Below are 18,685 nucleotides of genomic sequence, written 5' to 3'. Positions count from 1 at the left end.
GGCTTGAAGAAGTGCCTTTTCAGATCTCAGGTCTAGATAAAAAAAAAAAACAACCAAAAACAAACCCAAAAAACCCTACTGATTTTAGCTATTGGTGGTACAGTAAGAGATAAAACCCTGAGCCTATTCCTGCCAATAGAAGTTTTGTTTTTGGCATGCACGGGGCTACCAACCTGCATTAAATACAGAGGCCCCATCCCATGTGCTTTGGGATCTGTGTCTGGTTACAACTGAAATATTTACATATCTAGAATTAGGCATTTAGCTGAAGTACCTTATGATACAAGGACACTTGGGCATATATGACCACTTAAATGCAAAATGGCCACAGGGACCCAAACAGAAGGAATTAAATGTGAGAAACCTGAACAACTTGTTGAAATTTAGGAGTTTAAAAATGAAAGCTGTGAAAAGTCTGTGAAATTATCATACCCTTATCTCCGCCCAATGCAAAAATCGCTCCCCTGCAGTACGTTCTCTGGGTCTTTGTCTAGACTTTGTGCATCTAGAGAGACATTGGTCTTCATGACGTTGTACCCAAACAGCATGGCTGAGTGTTTGCAGGGATGTTTTGTCAATATTTCAAGTTACCAACGTAGGCCTTATAGCTGAGGCAGAAGATTAGTCTGCAGCTCTCAGCTTCATTTTCAGCTATGCAGAGCCTCGGTCTTTGTATTAATATAGTGGACATTTTCCTCAGCAGAAGGCAGTGTCTGCCTGCGTGGGTGTCTCTTGCCCAAAGAAAAGCGTTGGAAAGGGAAATAGGGGAGGGATAATGATGTTTTTTGCTAACTGGCAAAAGTCTCTGATGTTAACACCAGCTTCAGCCCTTCTTTTCCCTCTTCATTTGCCCAGGACAGCAGCCCAGTGAAGACCTCTGTGATGGGCACCGGGAGCTGCAGTGCAGCACTGCGTGTATTTGACAAGCTGAGTTCGACACTCAGTGTGCAGTGTCAGTTTGTCAAATACCCCAAGTGAGGCATTTGCTGAGCGACATGGCGGCACACCAAGGGGACCATCTCCTTCCTCCCACTCAGGTGGGAGCCTTCCTATCTGCATTCTACTCCTCTCCATAAACCCAGCAAGGTATTGAACAACCCATCCCATTGTTACTGGATGCTTGGCTCTGATCCTGTGCTGCCAGGTTTCCCTTCCAGCCCAATTTCGGAAGCGCCTCTTGGGGCACTCCTCCCTGCAAATCTGTACGGAGGTGTTGCTGGTACAGCTGCGAAGGCAGAGAATTGGGCCCTGGCTCCCTATTCTTTGCAGCCAAAGACGATGCTGTTCTCTTCCACAGCATTAACTACCCTGCTGTTAGTTAATAATCCTACTCAGTTGACAAGGATTCTGGCAACTATAATCACAACATCATGGGTAAGGACAGCATTATCCATAATCCAGAATCTTTTCTCTGGACATGTAGGAATCTTTTTTTAATTTATTTGAAGTTGTAGTACAAACTTATGGGGCTGCTGATTAACTTTCCTCTATCCCATCAGCCAGCTAAAAATACGTGTTTGCTCAATCTGTTTTTAAATTAGGCCATGGAGTCCCTCACTTCTCAGAGCCTTGTTTGGAGAAGACTCCTTGTTTTTTGATGGTTATTCTAGTCAGCACTTACAGTAGTAAGGTTGCCTATTGCTTTTCTTGCATTTCTGCTATTTAGTTAAAGCAATTCCCTCTAAATTACCCCACTTGAAGATCTAATGATGGGTAAGCATTTTTAATAACTGACTTGCAGCATATCAGATCTGCAGCTTGAGATATTTCAGGGTGAGGAAAAGGACAGAGTCAGGGTGCCCAGCTCAGTTTGACAAATCCAGCTCCAAAAGGATTTAACACTGGAAACTCAGAAACTAAGAAAAAAATCCCAAGACCTCACTGACTTAGTTTAGGACGGAATCACCAGCAAATTTTGCAAGATTTGAGACTATTGATAAACTTTAATACTAAGCTTGCAGGTTTTATGTTGCAACTATTTCTTGCCAAATATTTTGAAGAAGTTGGGAGTTTGTACAAAGCTGGGACCAATAAATATGTATCATTGCCTAAGCAAATTGTGTTCTGCTTTTTTAATAGGTCCTATCAGTAGAGCTTATTGTGCACTTCTGGACAAACATAGTCCTGCTGCTTATGACTCACACTCCCGTGGTCTCTCTCAAGCACCTACTCATGACTCACAGACATCACCCTGATCTTTATCACTGAGGTCAGCTTCAAAAGAGAACAACATCTTTTATTTCAGGGTTTGTTTTGTCCCCAGTGGATCCTTAATGTAGCAGGCAGCTGTGTCAACTCTAGCCCTTGCTGTCATCACAGACCTCAAGGTTTCAACAGACCTAAACCTTTCTGCACCACAGCTAGCCAAGTGTTCTCTTCTGCTCTCCGTCATTGTTTTCTCATGCATTTCCAGTTTTTGCTTTCAGTAGAGTTTGTCTCTCTGCTTTTTAGGTACCTCCCCAGCCCGCAGTTCCTTCAAGATGGCTGGGGAGAAGGGGAAGAAAGTTAATCCCTTCCTCTCTTACAAGAATGCCAAATTACAGTGGGTCAGATTTCTCTGAGACTTCCTCTCCCTTCTCCCTGCTGAGAGCGGCAAGCGCAAAAAAGCTCCGATGGCCAGGGCAAACTCGGCAAGTGTAAAAGGCAACAAGTCCCCTTTGCTGCGCATGCACTTCAGTTGCTCTGAGGCAAGGAGATCTGCAAGTCCCATGACATTGTGCTGGCCACTAGAAATAGTGCAGGTTTTTTGGAGGCAGTGTAGTTTCAGAGCAGAAGCTGAGGTTTCCCTTCTGTGCTGGAGCAGAGTTGGCATTCAGCAGATGAGTCATGTCCCTGGGTAAGTGACCAGCACAAGGAAAGGAGAAGTTTTCTTGTCTGGTGGTGATGCAACACTGCAAACCCCTCAATGACTTTCAGAAGAAAAATAGTCTGTTTACAACAGGTTTTACTACAAAATGTGCCAAAAATAGAAATAAAAAATAATCACACACCTGTTACACAGGGAGAAACAACAACCTCAGCAAACCTTCTTCAGAAAAGAAGTTTTTTGTGTTTCCATTTTTCTGCTGCTTATGACCAAAGCCATTTTGTTGCCCAAATGAAAGGCAGTGACAACATGAAGCACATAGGGTCTGCTCCAGCTGGGGCATCTGCTGCTCCTTTCTTAACTCCTGTTGCCTTCTTCCTCTGCAGCTTCTCCCAGGCACCAGGCCTTCTGAGGAAGCTGCCCAGACCTCCTCAGAGCAGGTCAGTGCTGGGGGGAATCAAAAATTGGAAAAATCATGGTGTTACACAGTCAATGAGGGAAGCTGGAGCTGGGACCTTACAATGGCAGGAAATATTGCATAAAGCACTAGGATGATTAAAATGAATGAGGACGGCGCTTGGGGGGGACAAAAAGAGAGCACCATGCCCTGTGTTTTGGGGCTGGATCTGCTGAGGTGAGGATGGGGAATGACAGAATCACAAAATGTTTGGGGTTGGAAGGGACCTCTGGAGACCATCTAGTCCAACCCCCTGCTAAAGCAGGTTCTCCTAGAGCAGGCTGCACAGGATCATGTCCAGACAGGTTGTGAGTATCTAAAGGTGAGAATTTTTCAGCTCCCTTCCCACACAGCATCAGCTTCCCACTGCACACTTCTGCCCTGCATGAGCACAGCCGCAGCTCCCCATTCCCCTAATTTCTTATGTTCTGCACCACCACTGACACCGCTGGTGCCAGCAGCTCCAGCCTGGCGTCTCCAAGGCCAGCTTCTTGGAGTGCCAACATGCTGCAGCGTGGGGTGAACTACCTCACCCCAGGTGTAAAGCACAAAAGACCCTCACACACATTTCACAGGGTCCCGGTGCCTCTCGCCCTTGGTCAGGGGGCAGTTCTTCTGCTCTCCATGAGGCAGCCGGCCCAGGCTGGGAGCACAGCACCAATACACAAGGTGGGAGACCAGTGCTTGGAGCTGGGGGCCTGGCACTGCCATGGACCTTGTAAGGACAGGCAGGCCCACTCAGCTGCTGCCTGCCGCCCCTGGGAAGCCTGCCACTGCAGCACAACCGCCCCTGCATGTCCACTGCTGTGTTTATGAAACCTTCAAAACACAGCCAGGAGACTTCTCTCTGATCTTGCCTGATAATCACCTAGTGTCCTGAAGAAGAGTCATTGTAACTCAGAGCACTGAACACAAAAGCTAGGCTCTTCTTCCCAGCACTCAGGCCACAAAGAACAACATGAACCTGGTATTAGGCTGCTGGCCTGGGAAGGGAAGATCTGTGGCGGCAGAGATGAAAGCCGTGTGGGTCCAAGTCAGTGCCAAGAAGGAGGGCTTGCAGGACCCAGAGCTCATCTGCTTCCCCATGCTCCCCCAGCTGGACTGATTGATTTAATAAAAGGCAGTAATTCTTCCTATAAATTTACTTTGCTAAAGCCAAGTGGCATCCCCGTCCCTGCCCTTGCCCTGCCCGCCAAGCTGCCTGGAGGTCTGGCAGACACAGAAGGCAGGGCATAGCAGCAGCATCCCAGCACATGCAAGATGCCAACGGTTAACAATGAGGAAGCAACCCAGGCTGCTGAGTAACAGAGCATATTGCAGGAAACGCACTGCAGCTGAAGGCACACAGCCTTGCTGCTTTTATAAAAAGGAACTTTTCTTCTGTTTTATTTTTGCCAGAGAGCCAGGAATGCCCTACAGTGGGTTTAAGCAGTGGTGACAGACTGCACACCCCACAGCAAAGCCTGCACCCCACTAGCACTGGCCTCACAGCCTCGGGACTCCTCGGCAAGGCAGGGTTAATGAAAGTGATGGGTTTTGCATTACAGACAGTACAGTTCAGCCCTCTTCCTTGAGATTAAGACCTTGGAAATGCAAAGGCCTTGTAGCTCAGGAACCACCCGGCAAAAAAGAGGAAGCCAAAATGCACATCCCAAGAATAACCTTAAACCTAATGCAGGGCCTGCAGACTTCTTGTTTTTAAGCTGGTCTCATTATTCTAGAGCAGTCAGGAACAGCAGTATGGCTGATCTAGAAGACACACTGGCCAAATAGCTCCAAAGCCTGCAAGCAGTGGAAGAGGAGGATGATAATGCTCCCTCTGCCCCCACCCCCATGTCTTGAGCACACATCTGCAGCACTTCCTCCCTTCTGCCTTACAGTGGGCTCCCTCAGCTTCAGGCACCCTTTCTGAGAGTTGGTGTCTCACTCTGAGCCCTGACGTGCTTCAGTTGAGCAGAAGTATTTCTTCCCTGCAGTTGCTCCAGTCCACTAACGGAGCTGGACCCAGTCTCTTGCCTCTCTGTCCGCAAAGCACCTCTCATTGCTCCTGGAGGATTAGCCGCCTCCTCTCTCCCTTCTGTAAGGCTGCTGGGGTCCCAGCCACCTCCTCCTGCTCTCCTGGGCTAAGGCAGGAGCTGTGGTCCTTCAGACGTGCTCCAGCAGAAGCAGAACAGTGAATGCATGCCCAGAGCAGCATCACAACAGCTCTGCACTACCCACCTGGTTGCCCACCCCTTTGGCCCTCCAGAACTGCCTGGGCTTGCATGTGGACTCCATACAGCAGTGGTGTGGGACCTGCTCTGCCCTCCTCCCAGCAGTGCTTGCGCGTTCACTGCCATGGCGTTTCCAAAGCCACAGTCACTGTGCTTTGCAGCAACTTCTGGCCTGGCCTTGGCATGGAAGATGCATGTAGGAAATGTCTGTCAGGAGCAAGGAAACTCCTGTGTCTCAGTTATGTCTTCTGCCTTGCTCTGTGTCTTATCCTCCTAGCTTCCCTGTGCTCAAAAAGTGGATAGGAAATGGTTTTCCAGCATGCAGAGCTACCTTTCCTCACCGTGGCTCCCAGGGATCAGATTCAGTCAGGGTGCTAACTTGCTGGGGTAGCAGTGCACTTGTAAGGCTTTGTGTGCTCCCACCAGCCCTGTGGAGCCAGCACAGCCATTGCCTTCCCACGAGGCTGCGACCGCAGTGTGCTCAGCTGTTGCCCAGGTTGGCCACAGAGCTAGTTTTTACTTGAAAGAGAATATTTGATTTGAGTCTCGGAGAGCCAGTATATAGGGAGATGCAGAGCATTTTTTTTAAGTAACTGCTTGTTAGAGCAAACCAATGTGTTGAGCAATGGCATGAAATTAAAGTGAAAGATTTTACCTCCTGAGCTAAATCACAGGGAAGTTTGTAATATCGTTTAGATGACCTCTCTTCCCAAGCTTTTGAGCGTAATTTAGCCTTCCGCTGGAAGTGAAGTACTAAGCATCCCCAGAGTCCTCCCAACCTCTGACAGCAATTTAGTAGCCTAACACTTTACATCCTGCTGTGATAAATGCCTAAACAACTAGAACTAGCTGAAGCATCTGGAAGAAAGGTGCTAATGGCAAACTGTCATGCCCTAAAAGTGCCCAGCTCAAGCACTGATGCTTCTAACACACTGAAACGAGTTTTTTCCATTGACTCCAGGCCTCAGCCTGATGCTGGCAGAGTTTGGAGCACTGTGACTTACTGGTCTCTCACTGCAGTAGTAGGCAGCTGCAGGTTTGTGGCTTTGCATGTGGAGGCAGCACCATGACCCCAGCAACTGGCTTTGGGGGATGCGGTGAGGTATAGTCACGCGAGGAGTCCAGTGTGGGCTGACTTGACACCCCCCTCCTGTCCTCTCCTCTTTAAAAGGGAAACCCAAGTCAAACTTCCAAGTCAAACCATGGCCATGACTGTACTCTTGCCTGTTCTGCAGAATTAAATCAGAAGACTGAGAAAAAGGACAAATTTGCAAGCAACAGAAAAATGATGGCACTGCATGGTGAAATACCAAGGAAGTCAGAATTCATATGCAACAAAATCCTTTGAAGCCTTTTGTATTTGCCCTGGAAAAGAAAACACATTGCACTAATCGAGCACTTTTCAAGTGTATTTCAAGGTACAAACATGAGCACTCACAGCATTCCCATAACATAGGTCAGAGTTAATATCTCTGTTGTAATCAAGACAGACTGATTCAAGTCCCACAGAGTGAATCAACATCAGTCTGTTGTGTCCAGGGAGGTCCCTCGCTCCATCATTATTCCACATGCCTCAGATTTCTCTCTTTTATTATGCGTTTGGTCCCCACACGGTAAAAGGAAAATGCTAGCATTTCCTTCAACACCAATTCTGCTTTTCCGGGAGAAAACCAGAGGGTGGCAGTTAGGAGGCTCATCACCCACAGGGCCATTTCCTCTTCCTCTAAGCAATGAGCTCCAGTCTGATAGCAAAAATTACATTCCTGGGACATCACTCCCCCCCTCTGCAGTCCCTTTATTATGCTCTAATAAAAAAGACTCAAGGACAAGCAGGATGTACAACCAGTAATTGTTGAACTTGGAAAGCCAGACGGCATCCATTTCCAGCACAATCCCCGGCTCCTCAGCTCCTTGCAGTCTGGGATGTCCTAACAGGGGAACATGCACTGGAAAGTACACCTTACCAGTGCTATTGGCTAGCAGCACTGCACCCAGCTACACCTCAATTTGCAGGCCAAAGTGTTTCCACTCCTTCGGATCCTCTCTTCCCCACCTTGGCCCTTCAGGCTCAGAAATTATTTGCTCTATAAAAGTAGGTTGATAATCACCTGGCTGAGGGTTTCTGCACCGATGAGCTTCATTTGCCAAAGCCCGAGATTATGTAGTTCCCCTAGGTTAAGGAAAGCAGTGAGACTGGTACATTTATCACAGCAGGAGGCAGACAGGAAGAAGATTTTCCTTTGGTAAAGTTTACCATTGAGTATCTGCAGCCCTGCACGGCTGCTCATGAGGAAAAGCTGGTACTCTACTAAATTCTTTCTGTTTCATATTCTGATTCCATTGCACTCACAAGGTTCTCATACTCAGGATTCTTCCTGATGTATATGCTGTTGTGGCTGTCATCTTTCACAGTGAAAGTATCATTGAATGTTTCAGTCTTACAATTTGTCTTCTTGTGTAGGCACTTAACAGGGACTTCCACATCAGTCTCCAATCTCATGACATCTGCAGTGCTGCAGCTGAAACAACAGAGAGACGCTATTGAGAAGGATGACTACATCAGAAGTCATTTGATTTACACCTTAGCCAAAGACAAGATCTACCACATAATCCGTGGAACAGCAAAATTTATATTAATCTAGTGAGGGCCTGGGAGGCTCTGAAAGACAATAGAAAGTAACATTAAAAGAATTACACACACAAGAAGAGGCAACAAACAGTTAACACTGCTATGTACTATGTACACATGTACATGTATGTAAACACTGTTTATGTACCATAAACTCACATAGCATTACTGTATTATACTCAAGAGTTACCAGCAGATGGCCTAGCCTTTAGAAAGTAACTACCAGTAGTAACTGGGAAAATGGCAATGTGTGAGACTACAGATGGCACAGGTATTTCTCAGATTAGAAAAGTAGCATGAAGGGATTAAAGGCTGAGATCGTGACAAGGCAGAAGATATGTTTGTATCATTGTAAACAAACAGGAATTGCACAAAATACAAAACCACTTGGATAAGGACTGGGACATGTTTCTTAAAGTGAAAGGCATGTATAGAAGGAACTGAGCTTGAGGGAAAAGCTGACAATTTTTTAATGAATTTTTTTTTTCTTTGTGAAATAATAGTGGGAATTTACTACAGAGAACGGTTTTCCCATGGCATCTATGAGGCAGATCGAAGGACCCTGAATACCTTTCCCTCATTCTAACATATCAAAGAGTGGACTCTTGCTACCTCATGCATTAAAATATTAATGCCCTCATGCTGCTAACTAAATGGACTGCCAAGGTATTCAGAACCTCCTTCTGCAAGTCAAAGAAATCTTTGGTTTTTCACTGAGCAAAGAGGCTTTTTGGGGACATCAGTATGATGCCCTCAAAGTCTTCTTAACGATCCACATGAAAATCTGTACTCACAAAGCAACTTCATAGAGAGGTTCTGGAAAAACAAAAGAAGAATCAAAGATGTGCATCAATATGTTTTATGTGTCACAGAAAAAACCCAGCTGCTTCCAGGTATTCCCACCTTCAGGAATAACCCTCCCACCCTGCCTCTCCCTGGAAGGGACCAACTGGGGCCGATGGGAATAGGATGTGGCTGCCGGGGTTGGGGATGGAGCCGAGGCGAGCACCGCGCCGTCCCGCCCCGTCCCCTCGGACGAGGGCCACCCCCGCCCCCGTCCCGCCTCGGGCCGGGCTTCTCGCCGCTCCCGCCACCGCCCTCCGGCCCCGGCTCCGGCCCGGCCCCCCACCGCCCTCCGGGCCCGGCCCCCCACCGCCCCCCCACCGCCCTCCGGCCCTGACCCGGCCCGGGCCCCCACCGCCGCCCGGCCCCGCCTCGTCCCCCGGCCGCTCACCCTTCTTGCCGGGCCTGCGGCGCAACAGCGCGGCCATCAGCGCCCCCAGCGCGGCCCCGCCCAGCGCGGCCGGCAGCGCGTACAGGGGCGCGGGGGGGCGCGGCCTGGGGGGTCCCTGCGGGCGGGGGAAGCGCTGTGAGCGGCGGGCGTGGGGGAGCCCCCCCCACCCCCACCCCCACCCCTCGAACTTCGGGCTGGGACCTGCGCAGCGCCTCGGGCCGCGCTTGCCCGCGGCTCTAAGCCGAGGCCGGGGCCGGCGTTCTCGGCCCCTTTCGGTCTGAAAGGGGAGGCAAAACGCCGGGCCACGACCGCGCTCGGGCAGGCCCGTGGGCGCGCAGCCAGCAGGGCAGCTCCCGCCCGGGGAAAACCCGAGGCCGGGCGGGGCGGGGGTGGCTTCCCCGCGGCAGCGGCTGCCGGCAAGGCTGGGGCCGCAGACGCGTCGGCCAGCCCGGCCGTGTCCAGCGCACTCCGCTCTCCTGCGGCAGTGGGAGGCCCCTCCGGCACGGCATCCCTCCCGGAGCCCGGCGTGGCGGCAGGAAGCCCTGCCAGAGCTAAGGCTCAGCGCAGCGGGACCCTCCCGGGCTGGGGTAGGCAGCCCCCTCCGCTGGCTGGCGGGCCCGGCCCGCTGCCCGGCCCAGCCTGGACGTGACGGCTGTCCTGAGCTGCCTGTCCCCTTCTGAGGAGCGCGCCACACATTGATTCTCGCAAGCTGCCGCGCCTGAGGTGCGCGTTAAGAACACCCGCCGGACCTGCTCTTGGAGCCACCAGCCGCATTTTCATCCCTGATGTGTGTCCCGCCGGCAGTCATGCGGGCAGCACGTGGCACTGGCCTCCCCACCTCCCCGGCCATCAGCCCATGGGTCCCTGGCAGCCCTGGTGCATAAGAGCTCTAGGCACCACCACTTGTGGCTGGCTATGGCATGGCTTCGGCTTTGTCCTGCTTGGACACATCCAGGCATCCGCAGGACTACATGTCTCCTACGGTGACTTCTTGGTCTGGGGGGCTTTACTGTCAGCAGCTGCACCTTAAGGCTGCCTGACACATGAAGCCTCACACCAGGCTTCTTGCCCCAGGTGGGCTGAAGCTGTTCATCCCCCAGTTTCCCAGGCTGTGGTCGCTCTAGCACTGGCTCTGCTGCCATCCTGGGAAGCTCCAACCCAGCTACCCACAGGCAAGCACCTGCATCTGGGACACAGGGTGGCCTGTCTCTCCCACAAGCAGAAAGGATCTACAGCCCCAAAGGAACATCAAGTGGATTTGCCTCATTCACCTTCTTGGTCACTCACAGAGTGCCAGGGTGAAAGCAGCCCTTCCCTGCAGCCCAGGTCACTCACCTGTGGGCACTTGCTGGGTCCCACTGCCTCGAGGGGTGAGCGGGGGTCTGGCGTGCCTGTCAGTCCCAGCACTGGGCTGCTGTGTGACTGGGGACCCTGCAGGAGAGTCAGGTCATCAGGCTGTTTCCCCCACTCCCTGTCTACAGTACAAGCCAAACGAGAGCAAGACATGCCCAGTGCAGGAGTCAGGCTCCCATACTGCACAGCTTTGGCCCCAGAGGGACACAGGGGACATTTTCCTGACCCCTGCCATGACCAGGCACCCTCTGAAGCAGGGAGGATGCCAGCCCCTGTGGTTTCCTCTTGGGGCAATTGAGACACCATTCATATTTAGCATGTCTGATCCTGCTGTAAAAGAGGAAACTCCCTGCAGTGGAGATGAGGAGCTCTGGTCTGGGGACTCACCTCTCACTGTCAGCTCAACGGTGTCGCTCTGCTGCACTGCCCTGGCTCCAGCCCTGTTCTCTGCCTCACAGTAGTACTTCCCGGCGTCGGAGGGCTGCAGGCGGTCCCACGCCAGCTCAGCCTGGCTGCTCAGGAGCAGGGCTTTCCCTCCCGGGGTGCTCCTGAACCAGCGGTAGCTGATGGGGGGGGACCCGTCGGCCACACAGGTCAGGCTGGTCCTGGCTCCTGCCGGCACTGCCAGCCCCAGCTCGCCCGCCCTGATGACGGGCTTGGTCACAGCAACTGGAAGACAAAGCAGACAGGGCCCAGGTCACGCTGGCCCTGGCTGGCTGGGCAAGGTCCCCCTGCCACGGCAGCTCTGGCTCTAGCTCTCAGCGCTTTCCCAGGAGGAAGAGGGGCACGGCTCTTGTGTTGCCTCTCTGCGCAAGTTAAGCTCAGTTTACTCTTGCCTAAAGCCAGGTTTACACCAGCTATACTGCCATTGCTACTGTTGTATCACACAAGTCCTGTTCTGTCATATGGCTGCCCCCTTGCAGAAAATTATTTCTAGCACCTGCTGAAGATGCTCGGGATGGGGAGAAGGCAGATTTGGTTAGTACAACACCCACTTGCTGTCCCTCTTGCTACAAGAACCACAGGGTTGCTGGCTACCTGCACAGAACCAAAACCAGAGCTGGATGTTCTCTCAAGCACCACAGGTTCAAGTGGCCCATTGGTAGATCCAGATTGTGGTGTATACTGACCGATCCCCCCTCCTCAGCCTGCCCCTATGCCTCTGTGAGTGGAGAAGAGGGGCTGGAGGGAGGAGGATGCCTCACATCCAGCCTGGATGTAGGTAGACATTATGGTGTGAAAGTCTGTTCCCACCAGCAGCTGCTTCAATGTGCTCTGTGGGTTAGACTGGCTACGCAAGAGCAGGGCTTTGTGGCAGGATTTACCTTTGACTACTTTAACCACAGTGGTCACCTCCTTTGTTACCAAGCTGTTGTTTTCAGACCTCCAGATGACTTTACAGGTGTAGTGTCCACTGTCAGGCATTTCGAGGTTCTCAATTAGGAGTGAGGCGTTCCCTGGGCTGTGCTTTGGGACGCTGACCCGGTCTCGGAACTGAGCCAACAGGATGTGGTCACCAGAATCGTCCCTCCGAAAGATGGTAGAGGTCCTATGGTCTCGCTCTATGCTCCAGCTGAGCATTTGCTGTGTGAAACCTTCTGAGGGCATGTATGCACACGGTAAAGTGGTGGTTGCCATCCACGTGCCCTTGACCTGGGGGACACCAGACAGATCCAGGAGGGCTGCAGGGAACAACAGTTAAAAGGAAGAAATAAGAATGCAGCAGGAGAATGTTCTTAGAATAGATAGGATGAGCAGGCAGTGGAAGCCACTGTCTTAGATGTCCTGTAGACCACAACCAGCTAAACCAGGGCCTGTCCCCACTCACTGAGCACAGGGAAGTGAACAGTTGCTTCAACCTCATGGCTATTTTTATTGTTTCTTTCTGAACACTTGCCAGTTCTTAATTCCTTCTTGGTACAGAGAAGCACAAATCCTACTCCTGGTGGCAACATCACAGCTATAGTCTTATATTCTGTCTCTTATTCCTGCTCTCTAGCCCCAACCTTTACACCCTACCTCTGCTGCTTCGCTTTCTGCTCCCGCTTGCACATGGTGAGTCAAACAGCAACTGACATGGGATGCTCTAACACCACTTGCAATGTTGGCTTCTACCTTCTATATGGGAGGAAGGATGAACAAAGCAAGTTTACTGCTTCACTGCAATTAACAGTGAATGCAACATGTTTGCATTCATTAATGTCACTATTTTTTAGTGCAACTTCCCTGGTGCTCACAGGACCCAGCAGCACTTCTCTGTGCAACAGCCTGTCCTAGAGCTGACAGGGAGTGCCAAGGAGAAAGGCAGGTGAGCATCTATGGACCTGGGTCTGCAGGGGCGGCTAAGGGGACAGCTGGGGCTGAGTATGGTGGAAGATTATTTCTGACATGGAGCCTTGGTTTTCCTTTACTGGCTGACATAGAGCAGGCACAGCTCCATTTTTCAAATCTCACATGCCAGTCAAATGCAACTCCTTGATATACCAATTTTTAAAGGTTTTCCATTGCTCCTCCTCTTCTTTTCACAAGCTCCCATCAAGAAAAACTAAGAAGGGTGGAAGCTACTTAGAAAGCTGCTCAGAAATAACCTCAAGGCATTTGGTGCACTCAAGTTCAAGTATGTTTGCTGTTCAGTGTATTCATCTGGACATAATTTTGTTTAAACATTTCTCCAATATTATTTTGCCTTGCTATGTGCCTTGAAATAGCTGCCAGTGTGCACTGATTCCCTGTGGAGCAGCTGCACTCTGTATATGACCAGTTTCAACATTAGTGGGGATGATTCCAAAGGAGAGCTGATTGGAAGGAGTGGGAGAAACTCAACAAACCAAAAATCTCTGAGACAGCATTTTAAAAAGTATTTCCTCCCAATGACACTTAAACTAGGATGTAGCCTTCCAGACAAACAATATGAATTCTCCCAACAGAGGGAAATAGAGCTGGACCAGACAAAAACCTGAAGGGCTATATTAGAGACTGATCAGAGGGATTTATTTAAATTATGTATAATGCATGATAACGGAAAAGAAAAAAATTGAACTGTCATATTCTGGCCCGTTTTCTAAAATGAATGAGCCTCTTCCTTCCTAGCTTGCCAGCACCAGCTGTCCTGGTGGCCTGGAAGTACCATGCAGGCAGGAGCCTTTAGGAATGTACTTTGAAGTACTGGACCTGGAACAGGAACGGTGGACCAAACCCGAACTTTTTTCTTTAGCCTTAGAAAACTTCAGATCTGACCTATTTGGATCCTACCTGCTTCAACCAGATAAGTACCCTGCCAGGCACTCAAGTGGGTGCAGGAGAAGAGGGGATGGATTTTGTGGTACCCGGCTCATTCTTGCAATGCCTCCAGCTGCCGGCCCACTGAGACCACAGCTCCTCTGGGAAGTGCCTCATGTAAATAGCAGGTTATCTGAATTTAGCTGGACTTGGCTCACCTCTACCCATACCCCCTTATCCCACTCCCCCTTTCCCATCCTCCCCAGAAAGGCTGATTATGTTCGGCTGCATTAACTCACAATAAGTCACTTGAGAGGCAGATCCCAGAAATCTGCAAAGCTGCCTTTTTTATGATAAGTGGGGAAAGTACTTCAACCCAGTTTTCTAAATGTCAGGAGCAATTCTGTGCTTCTGTATACAGCTTGTTAAAGCACCTTTCTCCTGTTTCCCAAAACCTTCCTCTTCCAGTGTCAGTGTCATATGTGCCCTAGGAGTGGCACATATGCCTCATGGGCATATGAATTGAAGCAAAGATTCCAGCATCACCTCTCCTGGTGTGCCTAGAGAGTCAGAAGATCGGGAGAGACCAAGGGGGATCATGCGTGTGCCTGCACCTTGTTGCACAATTACAGCTCTACTTCCCAGGACCACGGTAGCAGAACAATGGTGATGCATTATGAAATTCCAGAAGAATGTATATTCCAGCTTCACAAAGACTGTTTCAGAAGCTAACGCACCGAGCAAGTGCTTTCCAAGGGTCCTCAGCAATCATGTTTTGTTCTTGCTTTGGGGTGTGGAAGCTGAGCTTCTGCCCAATACTGCCCCATTTGCCCCCACTCTTAAAAGCACCTTGTCATATCTGATACCAAGGGAGACTCCTGCAAATTCTTAGGCTCTATTTTTTCATACAAGAAACTAAAACTTCCTACACTTGACAATTTTTAAAAATTAAGACACTGTAATTCAAAAGATTTTCCCTATCCTCTTAGTACTCTGATTTTTGTTCCTATGCATTGAAGCATTTACTCACCATTGCAGTTGATGAAAGCCATCACAAACACCACTATCCGCACAACTTCTCCCATTCTCCCAGAGCTGCAGGCCTGTCCTCAAATTTCCCTGCAATTTGTGAGAGACCCCCACACTCCTGGGACCAGAATGCAAGTGAAGAACACTTCCCTTTCTTCTGTCCTTTGTCATGTCAGATCCTCTTTCTGAAATATCACGAGTCCATTTCACTGCTGAGTTAGGTGAAGAGTGAAGGATGGACAAAGACTATAAGGATCTTTCCAGTTCCATTGCATGTTCCCCTGTCCCCACCCACTTCTCTTACCATCCTCTTGACTTTTCTGACTAGTGCTCTTTTTTATTATTATTCATAAAATCACAGAATGGTTTGGATTGGAAGGAACCATACAGATCATTGTGTTCCACCTCCCTGCCAGGGGCAGGGACACCTCCCACCAGCCCAGGGTGCCCCCAGCCCCATCCAGCCTGGCCCTGAGCACCCCCAGGGATGGGGCACCCACAGCTGCTCTGGGCAGCCTCTGCCAGCGCCGCCCTCACAGGGCAGAATTTCTTCCCAGTATCTGCCCCAAGTCTGCCCTCGGTCAGCTTAGAGCCATCCCCCCCGCCCTGTCACTGCACCCCCCCGTACAAAGCCCCTCCCCAGCTTTCTTGTCGGCCCCTTCAGGTACTGGAAGGTGCCACAAGGTCTCCCCCAGAGCCTGCTCTGCTCCAAGGCTGAACAGCCCCACCTTTCCCAGCCAGTCTCCATAGGAGAGGTGCTCCAGCCCTCTGATCATCTTTGTGGCCTCTTCTGGACCTGCTCCGACAGGTCCATGACCTACTTGTGCTGGTGGGCTCCAGAGCTGCACACACTACTGCAGGTGGGGTCTCATGAGAGTAGAGTAGAGGGGAAGAATCACCTCCCTCAACCTGTTGGCCATGCTGCTGGGGATGCAGCCCAGGGTACGGTTGGCTCTGGGCTGCACGCACACATCGCTGGGTCATGTTGAGCTTCTCATCAGCCAATACCCTCCAGTCTTTCTCGTCAGGGCTGCTTTCAATCCATTCTCTGCCTAACTTGTATCTGTGCTTAGGATTGCCCCGATCCACATGCAGGACCTTGCACTTGGCCTTGCTCAACTGCATGAGGTTCCCATGGGCCCACCTCTCAAGCCTGTGAAGGTCCCTCCGGATGGCATCCCTTCCCCCCAGCGTGTCAGCTGTGCCACACAGCTGGGTGTCGCTGGCAAACTTGCTGAGGGTGCACTCAATCCCTGTGTCCATGTTGCTGACAAATATGTTGAACAGATGCTGGTGATTGTGTGTTTCTTTTTTAATTTCTTTTCTTCCACATTTACATTCACTTCACAGTGAAAGAGCTTTATGACGACTACACAGTCAAGCACTTGGTAGCAAGGAGAAGCAAACCTGAGTACGCTTGTAAAGCATGAATTCAGTTTCATCTGACGTGTGTGTGATGGTATTGCTCAGCAGAGTGCTCAGGTGCTCAGCATCCATCTCCATTGTACCATGAGAGCTCAAAACTGGGCATCCAGAGATGGAAAAGCACAGGTCCGAGTGCACTGACTCACCTAGCACCGTGCAGGATTATGAGGCAGGGACCAACCTGTTGATGCTCAATTCCATTTCCTTCATGTCTTCAGCTCCTTCAGCTTTTCCACCACACGCATGTACCAGCTTCGGCAGCAGCAGACTCCCTGAGTGAGGCCCGGTTCACCTTCTGAGCAGGTCACTCTGTGACCTGAGCAAGGAAGACAACCAGCACTAGTTTCTTTGCCAAACAGTTTGAGCCTTTTAGACCACAAAACTTCGGATGCCACTTCTACTGCTTTTTTCTGTTTTAACAGAAAATGTCCAGAGAAGAAGTATTAAAAACCCCAACATCCTGCTCTTTACTGTGATAGGAATTTCCCTGCAAAAGCTCCATTTTCTACCACCTGCCCAGAAACGGTGCCCTATTGCAGTGCAGCTACAGATGCAGTTAGACCTGCCGGGGCTATGGAGAAGGCGCAGCTCAAGCAATGTCACTGAAAGAGTGAATACGAGTCCATTTTCAGAGATATGATTTAAACCCTACCTTTTGCACACCCTGGCCCATGATTCAAGATAATTTGCTGGGACAAGCTTCTATCACATGTGAAAGATTTTTAAAAGGAGCTGGATTTTGGGGAACATGCCCTGGAACGAGCTGAAAACCCAAGCTAAAACTGCTGATCGGGCTGCTTTCTGAACCAGAAATGCAACACTTCCTGAAGCTGTAATTATACAGGATGAAAAAATAACTATTTAGCTAAAATGTGAAGAACTGTAGTTCCTCAAACATGATATGCATGACATCTTTCTCCCCCTGGGACAGAGAGGCTGCTAGTTTTCTCCTCCCTGAGTCACAGTCAGCCCATTTCTTTCTTACCAGAGGGACTCCTCATAGTTTTGCATCTGAACACATGAAGAAAAAACCTTTAATATCTCAGGCATTGTGGCTAGTTACCTGTTTTATTATAATTAATTCTATTTATTTCAGTGTCTCTGCTTTGGATTGAGTCCGTCACTTTCCCCCTTGCAGTGCCAGGTTGACAAAGCATCCTGCAGCCTTCCCCCCCAGCAGGTACCCACCTTCCTTCCACATACTGGACATGACACGCTTTCAAGCATAATTTCTTTCAAGTATCACAGCTCAGGCAAAGCAGCCAGTATAGCTCTCTGTTCCGCAGTTTCTGCTACTGCATCACAGGCTAGAGGTGGCACAGTAAAGTCCGTTTCCCTGAAAAGGAGTGCAGATGGGACCTCAGACCCTAGTCACAGGGACCAACTCTGCAGAGCTTGCATCTTACACTCATGTTTTGACATAGTCTGCCAGAGGCTAGAGAAGTTTGCTACAGTTTTCCTGGCAATGGAATAAGATTTTTAGTCTGCAAGGGTGTGAAATTCAGTACTAAGCTTTCAGCAAACGACCAAAAAGTAGGTATCTGAAGAAGAAATGTCTCAAAAGTGCTCTTTTTGAACCATCTGCACTCAAAAAAAAGGCAGTTTTTACTGCAAGACTTAAGATATTCTGATTTGGTCCAGCCATAGCCAGCTCAGAGATCTGACTAAACAGACTGTGGTTTACTAAGCCCTTTTTGGATGTCCCACAAAAGCTAATTGTATGAGCTGCTGCAGTCATGTACACCACAATTCTCTTCACATATACCAGATAATTGTACAGACAGTATTGGAAACGTGACCTTTGGTCCACCTAAAGAAACAGAAGCTTAGTGTAAATGAACATCTCCTTCAAGACCTGTGCGATAGAAATGTGATACACAAGTTCTGTTTCTGTAAATTAACGTCTCTTCCCAGGAATTCCCAGGTCAACGACATCTTTTCTCAGTTACCGATTATTCTGGCCAACTCCTTGTAAATACCTCCTAGCACTAAGAAAGGGACCCACATACAGGATCTCACCTGAGCACTCATTTCCTACTTGGTGCCACAGATGGGCTTCACAAATTCAGCTGTTAAAGCAATACAGGTTTTACCTTTACCTGCAGTCATCACGCACGCTAGCTATTGCCGTGTTTGGTAGCCTCACCGCTGTCACAATGCTTGCTCCTTGCAAGCTTCCCATTTCCCCCTTCAGTGGCCCACGAAGGATGGTTGAGCTCTGGTTTTGGTAAACACAAGTGCTGGTCTAGGAAGATCTGCCTTAACCTCGGCTCGCCTTCCTGGCATGCTACAGGGTGCCATTGGTGTGCTGCATAAGGTG

At 49.9% G+C, this 18,685-nt stretch overlaps 1 protein-coding gene across 2 annotated transcripts; it reads right to left on the bottom strand.

Moving 5' to 3' along the window:
- Positions 1 to 6,872: 6,872 nt before the first annotated feature.
- On the bottom strand, positions 6,873 to 15,182 carry LOC121097469 (V-set and immunoglobulin domain-containing protein 4-like). 2 transcript variants are annotated; one of them, XM_040614505.1, is made up of 7 exons: positions 14,942 to 15,182; positions 12,018 to 12,374; positions 11,080 to 11,361; positions 10,675 to 10,770; positions 9,340 to 9,454; positions 8,900 to 8,921; positions 7,887 to 7,995 (listed from the first exon to the last, which is right to left on the bottom strand). In XM_040614505.1, the coding sequence occupies exons 1-6, from the start codon at positions 14,994 to 14,996 to the stop codon at positions 8,909 to 8,911; spliced, it is 918 nt and encodes a 305-aa protein (XP_040470439.1). In that variant the 5' UTR covers positions 14,997 to 15,182; the 3' UTR covers positions 7,887 to 7,995; positions 8,900 to 8,908. The 2 variants fall into 2 exon arrangements, with proteins under 2 accessions (XP_040470438.1, XP_040470439.1); XM_040614504.1 differs by lacking the exon at positions 9,340 to 9,454 and having other exon boundaries at positions 6,873 to 7,995; positions 14,942 to 15,181.
- Positions 15,183 to 18,685: the final 3,503 nt, after the last annotated feature.

This window comes from Falco naumanni, chromosome 14 (genome assembly GCF_017639655.2).
Source record: "Falco naumanni isolate bFalNau1 chromosome 14, bFalNau1.pat, whole genome shotgun sequence".
Taxonomy (NCBI): domain Eukaryota; kingdom Metazoa; phylum Chordata; class Aves; order Falconiformes; family Falconidae; genus Falco; species Falco naumanni.
The sequence above is the reverse complement of the archived record's forward strand: the minus strand, read 5'-3'. Positions and strand labels throughout refer to the sequence as shown.

Bases quoted from the DNA above. Each gene is read 5' to 3' on its own strand.
- LOC121097469 (XM_040614504.1), bottom strand. From the start codon at position 14,996: ATGGGAGAAGTTGTGCGGATAGTGGTGTTTGTGATGGCTTTCATCAAC. The intron at 8,922-10,674 runs GTGAGTGACCTG...TTGTTTTTCCAG, and splicing joins GACCCAGCAAGTGCCCACAG to AACCTCTCTATGAAGTTGCT. The intron at 7,996-8,899 runs GTGAGTACAGAT...CTGTTGTTTCAG, and splicing joins CCTCTCTATGAAGTTGCTTT to CTGCAGCACTGCAGATGTCA.